At 46.6% G+C, this 8,921-nt stretch overlaps 1 protein-coding gene across 1 annotated transcript; it reads left to right on the plus strand.

Annotated features, from left to right (window-relative positions):
* Positions 1 to 207: 207 nt before the first annotated feature.
* On the plus strand, positions 208 to 8,708 carry TEX35 (testis expressed 35). The gene is made up of 9 exons (XM_069478393.1): positions 208 to 246; positions 961 to 1,009; positions 1,614 to 1,684; positions 2,289 to 2,345; positions 3,050 to 3,109; positions 6,809 to 6,873; positions 7,094 to 7,286; positions 7,598 to 7,641; positions 8,657 to 8,708. The coding sequence occupies exons 1-9, from the start codon at positions 208 to 210 to the stop codon at positions 8,706 to 8,708; spliced, it is 630 nt and encodes a 209-aa protein (XP_069334494.1).
* The last annotated feature ends 213 nt before the right edge of the window (positions 8,709 to 8,921 follow it).

The raw sequence follows: 8,921 nt of genomic DNA on the forward strand, positions 1-8,921 counted from the left end.
CATCTCAGGGGCTGAGGCACCCCAGGCCTGAAGCTGCAGTGACACTCCAGGTCCTGGGTCCTGGGCATTGTGACCTCAGCTGTTCCATGCACAAAGAGGTGGTCATCTTGCCCTTGCCTCGGCCTGTAAGTTGCACAGGACAGTGGCCTGGCCCGGGGCTGTTGTGGGGAGGCTGGGAAGTTGAAGAACACTCTGGCCTCCTCCATTATGTCGGCCAAGAGGGCAGAACTGAAGAAAACAAACCTGGTAAAGGAGAAACAGGGCTGGAGCCTCTTTGGCTGCTACTGAAGAGGGATGGGGTGGGGGCGGGGCCAGAGAATGCTCCATCCGATCCTCGGGTTTTCTTTCTCGGTTCTGAGCATAAAGTGGCCTCTCAGCCTGGAGTGGGTGTGGGTTAGTCCCTGGCCGCTGTGGGAAGGAAGAGGCCTCTGCCAACTCCCTCTGGGAAGAGGAGCACTGCGGTCCCCCTCCCCCTGCTACTCACAGTTCCGTGACCCACCCCAGGCCTGCCCCAGGCCCGCGTCTAACTGGCAGGTCTGAGGCTCAATAACCTTATTAGACAACTGTCCCGCCTCCATTTCACAGATGAGGGCATGGAGGCTCAGAGAGACTAGATAACTTGCCCAAATCCACAGAGCTAGTGAAGAGGCTGGGATTAGAACAGAAGTCTGTCCGTCCTCCGGCCCATGCTCCTCACCCAATCCCACCGCCCTCGCTCGTAGTTACCCTGCAGCTCTCTCCCCCAGCCCCTCCACAGCTCAAGGACGGCCTGCGGGACAGGCAGACATATGTTCTTAAGAAGAAGATGCCATGACAAGTTTTGAGTTGTCAGGAATCAGGTCGGGGTGCTGGGCAGTCTGTGAGCCTGAACACAAGCTCAGTTGGACAGGTGGGTGGGCTGGGGAGGGGTCCTCTGGCAAGGGCCAGATGATATCCTCCCCAATCCTCCTCTTTCTGCAGAGCAAGAACTACAAGGCAGCTTGCCTGGAATTGAAGCCAGAGCCGACCAAATTAAGAAGCTTTTTTGAGACCATGCCAGCAGCCAGGCCTGAGATCCGTGGAGAAGTGACCTGGAGTCAGGGGTCATTTGCTGTTTCTGGTGGCCAAGACCTGTCCCAGGTGCTAGGGGATACACTGAGAGAGAAGCTCTTAGCTGCCATGGAAGTTGACACTAGTAACAGATGCATAAATGAACAACAATTCAGCAGTGTTACCTGCTCTGCAGGGAATTAAGATGGGACATGTGACAGGGTGGCAGCTGCGGGTGGCTGGGAAAGGTCTTCCTTTGAGCTGAGAGCGGACCGACGAGGCAACAGCCATGCAGAGACTTCGGGGAGCTTTCTAGGCAGAGGAGGGGGTGCACACGGAGGCCCAAGGTGGGAATGAGGTTGGTGAGGGACAGAAAGCGCTGAGGCCCAGGGGCCCGGAGGGGAGTAGGAAACAAGCCCCAAGAGGAAGGAGAAGGATGGAGAAAATTCCCACAGGTGGGGCCACCGGCTGTCCTCTCTGCCCTGGCCCTGCGGAGGAGCAGACACTCAGGGTGAGCTCTCCTGCCTCTGCAATCCCACCCACGTCTACAGCTTCCAATATTCTGTGCTTCTGTTTTCATCAACAGACATATGACTACAAAGGAGTTAAAAAACAAGAGCTGTTCACCAAAATAGGAGTAACTCGGGAGCTGAAGGTAAGTGTGTGAACCCAGGCGGCTTATATAGATTCTCAACCATTTCTGAGTTAGTTTTCCCCAAATCTTCAGTGTGTATTTCCTAGAAACAAGAACATTCTCTTACATAGCCATAGTATAATTATCAAAATCAGGGAACTAACATAGATACAGTACCAATCTGTGTCCTGAAATAATTCTAATTTCATCAATTGTCCCACTGATGTGCTTCATAACAAAACAGAAACCTTTTCTGGTCCAGGAAAGAAGCCAGGATCACACACGGCCTCTAAACTGCCACGCCTCTCTACTCTCCTTGAATCTGGAGCAATTCCTCAGGCTTTTTGTCTTTTGGGACATTGACATTTTTGAGGATTACAGGTCACTTATTTTGTAGAATGACTGAATTTGGGTTTGTCTGATACTCCAGTGGCCTCTCGGGGCGCCCTGTGGGAGGCACAGACACCTCGCTGTCCTCACAGCAGCTCCTCCCTCCCCCTAATGGAGGTGTCTCTGCTCCTCTCTGACAATGCCTGAGGACCTTTCCTTTCCTCCTGTCCATGGTTTGCCTTCTTCCACCCAAGACATTTCTTTACTCCTCCTTTTCCCCATTTTATTTCCTCAGAATGAAATCAGGGAGATGAGGGAAGAGCTCCAGGAAAAAATGGAGGAGATAAAACAGGTAACAAGATGAAGCTTTGCATAACATGGGGAAAAGTGTAGTTTCAAGAAAAATGTAGCTCTTAACCTTGAACAGTGAAGGAAATCAGGCATTGCATGGAAAAAGCAAACAAACCAACTGGGTCCTAATGTCCTAATGCCTAGAGTGCTAAGTGTTGGGCAGCTGAGGATATTTATTTCTTACTGGTTTGATGCCTAAAACCAAATTTGGAGGGACTCAGGACTCCCTGAGGCATCTCACTGGTGAGGCTGGGGTGATGTAACCTTAGGGATAAAGCTGAATGAGAGGGCCTGACTTGGAATTTGGGGCTGTCCGGGACCAATTCCATCCTCCCTAATCACTTCCCCTGCATGAGCTGCAGAGCAAGACCTCTCTTGTTTCTACACTACAGCCACCTGCAGCATACTCAGGAAAAAGGGATTAATCAAGCAGGAAGGTATAATTGGAGCTGTGGTCTGAGCGCCAGACGCAAGCTGTGCAGTAGCCAGATCTGGCCGAGCCAAGGCTGGTGGTGGTGGTGGTGACACATTGGCACATGCACTCTGGTCCCTTCACAGACCCCTTGGGAAGAAAGTGGCTCCAATAGGCCATTATTTGTCATGTCAGAGGGGCAGCTGCTTTTGCTTAGATGCCCCAAAGGCACCACTACTGACTTTAATAATGTGCTCTGTGCTTTGTCAAGCTGTGCCTTTCTTTTTCATTAGATAAAGGATATAATGGACAAGGATTTTGATAAACTTCATGAATTCGTGGAAATTATGAAGGTAAGCATTAGTGAGCACCTTCCATGAGCCAGTACCATATTGGAAACTGTGGAAGAGATACCAGCCCCTGCCCTCCAGGTGCTTGTAATCTGGTAGTAGAACCAAACTCCAGTGCATCAAAGAACTGCAAGCCAAATAATTGGCTGTTAGTTACTTAGGGGTTTAGGGACATGAGGAATCAATGTGGGCTGGAGTAACCAGAGAAGTCTTTATAGAGAAGGTGAGTCTTAAGTTGAACGTTGAAGGCTGCATTGGAAGTTTAATGCAAATCTAATCAAAAGCCCAATAAGATTTTTTTTTTTAACTAAAAAAATCACCAGGAGGATAATCTTGATTCTAGAACAGGGGTTCACAAACTTTGGTGTGTTTCAAAATCACCTGGAACACTAATAAAGAAAACAGCCCAGACTCACGTTCAGACAGTCTTGGGCCCTTGTATTTTAGACAAGTTCCCCAGGTGAAAGTTTGAGAGCTATTGATGCAGAAGCAAAAACAGGTAAAAGGAAATATCTACACATTTTCCAAGAGTTGTAAGGGGACACTAAAGTTATCAGATATTAAAATTCACGATCAAAACACAATTATCAAATTAGGATGATATAGCCCAAGGTTAAGCAGACGAATGAAAAGGAATAGAGAAGCCTGTAACAGCTTCTCTGCCAGGGAAGTACTGAGAATTATTTGAGGATTTTAAAAATCCATTTACCTAGACCCCGGCCCAGGAGAACTGAATAAAAATCTCCAGGATGGGGCAGAGTTGCTTACAACTCTGTAGGTGATTCCGATGCTTGGCCCTGGGTAAGAACCAAATCCTAAAACCCTTCAGTTGTTGACCTTGATTGTACATTAGAATTACCTGGGGAGTTTTGAGGCCCGCCCCCAGGCTGTGCCCACTAACAATAAAATCAGAATCTCCTGGATGAGGTCCAGGCACTGGTAGTTTTCAGAGTTTACCTGGTGATTCCAATGTATACACAACATTGAGAACCACAGCTCTGTAACATTTAAAATATGACAAATGTGATTTTGTAATGTCAGTGAGAAGAGCAGAGTTATATAATAATATTAAGAACACTGCTTGACTACATGAGGAAAAACAATCCAGTTAACACTGTAAACTGAAATAGTCTTATGAAGTGAATTTAAATATAAAAACCAGTAAGAGGAAATTTTAAGTAAATATTTAACTGGATGTTCTAAATATAAATACAATAGAAGAAATTACAAAGGAAATACTGATATATTTAACTATATAAGATTTTTTAAAAGAATTATGACAGAAAAGCACCATATACAGAATTAAAAAACAAGTTTGTGGAAAACAATTTTTCGAAAATATGATAAGCATAGACAAAAGGTTTTTATTCATAACATATAAACTCACACAAATCAATAAGAACCAAATAGGAAAATGGGAGAGAATGAACAGTCAATCCACAGAAGAGAATGTAACTAAAAATCAATAAACATATTAAAAAGGTTTTGCCTCATGAATAATCAAATGCTTGCAAATAAACAATAGATCATTTTTGCATTCAAATAAGCAAAATTTTAACTTATGACAATTATAGAGCAAGACAGGCATGTTCTTATATTGCTGATAAGAGTGCAAATTTGTACAAAACTGGAACATTATTAGACAATAAGTATAAAAATATCAGCCTCTTAATTTAACAATTTCACTTCTCAGAATTTAACTGATTAGAATAATCAGAAGTGCCACATGAGGATATATAAAAAGATGTTCATCACAGGATTATTTACAGTAACAAAAATCTAGAAACAACTACAATTTTCAACAGTAGGGAAATAGCCAAATAAATCACGGTGTGTCCATAGAATGAAAATTAGGAATTATCAAAGACAATATTTAGAAAGAATGTTCATAATGAGAACTAGTAAAGCAAGATAGAAGTAATATACACAGGATGATCTCACCTAGATTTAAAAAAAAGGTTAGTAAATATATAGAAAAAAGACTGGAAAGAAATATACCAAAGGGACTAACAGCAGTTATTTCTGGTAGAGAAATTTCTTATTTTTGATATCCCTTTATATTGTCCAATTTTTCTACAAAGGGCGTGCATTAATTATTTCCATATTAAAATGCACACACAGTGTTTTGTTGGTGGGTAGGCCCGGGAGTGGCAAGGCACAAGGGAGGCTATTTGGGCAGGGGAACAGCTTGAGCACAGCAGGAAGCAGGAGGAACGTGTTGTGCATGTTGGCCGGCGGGGGGAGGATACTGTGCGAAAGAAAATTGAATGGGCACAAGGGCAGTGGATAATGGAGGCTTTTGAAAGACACATAGACAGACTGGGACTTGGTGCTCTGAGCAGCGAGAGGCCTCTGGGGATTGATTCTTAATCAAAGAGCATGCTGGGAGCAGCACTTGCGAAAGCTTAGCCTGGCAGGTGCTTGCAAGGTGGCCTGGTGGGGGACGAGGGAGCAGGTGGGATGTCTGGCAGCAAGAACACCAGACAGGAGCATGCATCCCGGCTCAAGGTGAAGAGAGCTGGACCAGGTACAGGAAAACGAAGAGTGAATCTCAAAGATGCATTGAAGGAAAAATAACAGCTCTTGGTGACTGATTCAATACAGAGAATGGAGTCTCCAGAGGCAGGTGTCTGTGATGACACCAGAGTTTTAATCTGGATGACTAGAAGAAAGTGACAACATTGACAAGGATACTGAGGGAATAGAATTAATCCAGATGGGAAAAGAGATCAGTTTGGAACACGATGAGTTTGAAGTGTCGGTGAGACTTGTAAGAATATGGGATATTTGCACTCTGATGTTTTGGACCTACGGGGCATAGACTTCAAGGATATTTTGATTCTATTTGTAAATACAAATATGTTATTCAAATTTTGTACTAACGTTGAAAAATGCTTTTTAATAAGGTGTTTTTCTGAAATAATTTCTATCCGGACAGCATAATTCTTTGATCAATTTTCAATAGTAGATCAATTAAACTGTTAACAAATCTTTCATTTTTCATTAAAATTATTTTCATTGGAGTAAATTATTTTCATTTATATTTTATGATGCTCAACCCAAACCTAACAGATATTGTCAATTAGAGCTTCTACCATCATGGAATTTCTGTCATGTCCACTATTTCTCTCCAATTTTCCCAGGTCCAATTTTATAGATCTAAACTTTGCCAAGACTATTTTATTATTCTTTCTGTTCTTAGTAGAAAACAGATGTGACGTGTCACTTCAGCTGCTGTTAGTTGCATTTTGGGTTGACCACTTCTGCCAGGAATTAGGTAAAAGATGAATCAAACACAAGTACACAGGATCTGGGTGCATGGCAGGGCTCAAAATATTAAAGTCAAAGTATCTTTGAGGTCACACAATTTATTTTCTTGATTCCATCATTTTATAAGCATCAAACCAAGGCAAATATTGGTTTCATCCAAAGTGTGAGACCAGGTAAAGCCATTCGTGGCCTCGGACTCACCTGGAGACTTTAGAAAAGTCCCCTAATGACTCTGCCTGTGCTTTAGTCTTGTCACAGAGTGGGGAGGGGAGACAGGTGGCACATGCCATGGACACCCCATCTGCCACCTACCTAAGCCTAGTGAGGGCCCTTGAGGAAGAAATATGAGGAGTGTTTGGCAGAAAGACGCAGGAGAAAGGGAGTTCAGAGCCCTTCAAAATAGAAATTCTAGTTTTGAATTTTCTCTTGAAGGAAATGCAGAAAGATATGGATGAGAAGATGGATGTTTTGATAAACATACAGAAGAACAACAAGCTGTAAGTGGAACCTGCACCGCTCTCTCTCTGCCCTTAAACAATCTCCTCCCATCACCCTGCTGACTGGCCTCGGGGATCCAAGGACAGAGACTTTTCCGGAGTCGTCTTGGCTCCTGTTGCCCCCGTGGCTCACAGCCAAGGCTTCCACAGCCTCCCCTGCACTGGTTACCTCCTTGTTGTGTTGCAAATTGTCTCCCCAACTCTCCTCCCTGACCCCCCATCCCCATAGAAGAGGGACAAAGGAGCAGCAGGAACTTGGGCTGATGGGAAAGACTAACACAGACTCACAGCTCAGGCCCAAGAAAATGGATGCAGCTGATGGAGCACACTTTGCTCTTCACAAGAAGACGATGGCATCACAAAAACCAGAGAAAGACTCACCGGATTCCCATCACCAATATAGGACCTGCTGCGTAAGTGTGTCCCTGCCCAAACCCAGCCCTGCTACCTGACTTCCCCAGAGCTCGGCTCTGAAGGGACTGGCACCAGCCCCTGCTGCCGGCTGCCTCCCAGGCTGGAGCCCTCCCCTGCCCGCCTTGCCTTGCAGGCCTGTGGAGCTTCCTAAGCCCGGCCATGCAGGACTGGACCCTGCATGTGCCCGTTCCCAAGTGGCACTGCATTATTCTGTCCTTCCCTGTAGCAAGGTCTGGTGAGGTCCCCAGCAGGCTGGCCATCTTGGACCAGGGAAAAATGATCTTTCTTGTGCCGTTTCTGTCCTCTGCAGGAGAAATGTTTGTTGTGTGCCCTAAAGAACAACTACAATCAGGGGTAGGTAGATCCATACAAGGTGTGACTCACCTCGATCGGGTATCTGATTATCCCAAAGGGAGTGTGCTCCAGCCGTGTTCCCATCAAACCCTCCCATGGTTGTGCAGGGAGTAGGGATTGTCAGCAGACGCTGCCACCCACACAACCACTCAGTCATAGAGGACGTGGCACCAGGAAGGATGACTTGGGTCACTCAGCCTCGAGGCTGCCAACCAGAGGCTCCCGCGGTGGGGAGGGTGCACCACCAGCCGCTGGCCTGACCTTCCTCAGGCTCCTGCCTTTGTCCCCCTCCAGCAGGAAACTTTCACACCAGGTCTGGGCACCATATTCACCCTTGGCTTCTGGAGCTGCCTTCTGATTTATCTGTACCTCCACCCAGGTGAGACGGAGCACGTGTTTCCAACCTAGCGCGGCCGCAGAACCTGCCAGCAGCTCCAGTGCATCCTCTCCCCGCTCCTTGGGCTGCACAGTAAGGGCTTGTCGCCCTCTTAAATACCACCCCACCCCAGGTCTCCACCGGAGATTAAAAAATCATCATTTAACGCTAAAAGTGATGTTACTGTTTTGAATACTAGTCCCAAACTTGAGTGTGTGGAGTGTCACTTTTTTTTCTAAATTAGCATATTTCCAACTCAAACCCCTCTTCCTGGTTCCTAATGGATTAGTGGGAAAGTCTATCTTAGCCATCCTAGGGACCTCCCACCACCACCTCCTTCCATTCCACCTGGATCTTCAAAGGTCCCAGGTCAGAGCACGGGGAGGCCCCGACGATAGCAGGTGCCAGCCATGTGGTGTCAGGAAAGACCCCTGCACTGTGCGTGGGACCTGGGCATCTTGGGTGATGCAGGGAGCCCCACCTTGGGGCTGGCCTGCTCTCCTCCCCCTGAGGTCTTGAGCCCAGGCAGTACTCGGGGCCCTGCTGCTCATGGGAACTCAGTGCTCTCCTTGGGCTCCTGGGCTCCACCCTCTTCACCTCCTCGAGGGGCTCCTCTCCCTCCCTCCACCTCCAGTAGAGACACATCCCTTCAGAGGCCTTGGCCTTTACAAAGGCGGGGATGAGCCAGTGACCTCCCAAGCTCCCACCAATCCACTCTATCCCTGTCCCAAATTCCCAAACTGAGGGAAGATGAAGCTTGACCACTAGCTTGGAATGACAGTAAAGAAAGATGGGCCGGGCACAGTGGCTCACGCCTGTAATCCTAGCACTCTGGGAGGCCAAGGGAGGAGGATCGCTTGAGCTCAAGAGTTCAAGACCAGCCTGAGCAAGAGCGAGACCTTGT

This window comes from Eulemur rufifrons, chromosome 8 (genome assembly GCF_041146395.1).
Source record: "Eulemur rufifrons isolate Redbay chromosome 8, OSU_ERuf_1, whole genome shotgun sequence".
NCBI lineage: Eukaryota > Metazoa > Chordata > Mammalia > Primates > Lemuridae > Eulemur > Eulemur rufifrons.

Bases quoted from the DNA above. Each gene is read 5' to 3' on its own strand.
- TEX35 (XM_069478393.1), top strand. From the start codon at position 208: ATGTCGGCCAAGAGGGCAGAACTGAAGAAAACAAACCTG. The intron at 247-960 runs GTAAAGGAGAAA...CTCTTTCTGCAG, and splicing joins AACTGAAGAAAACAAACCTG to AGCAAGAACTACAAGGCAGC. The intron at 7,287-7,597 runs GTAAGTGTGTCC...TGTCCTCTGCAG, and splicing joins ACCAATATAGGACCTGCTGC to GAGAAATGTTTGTTGTGTGC.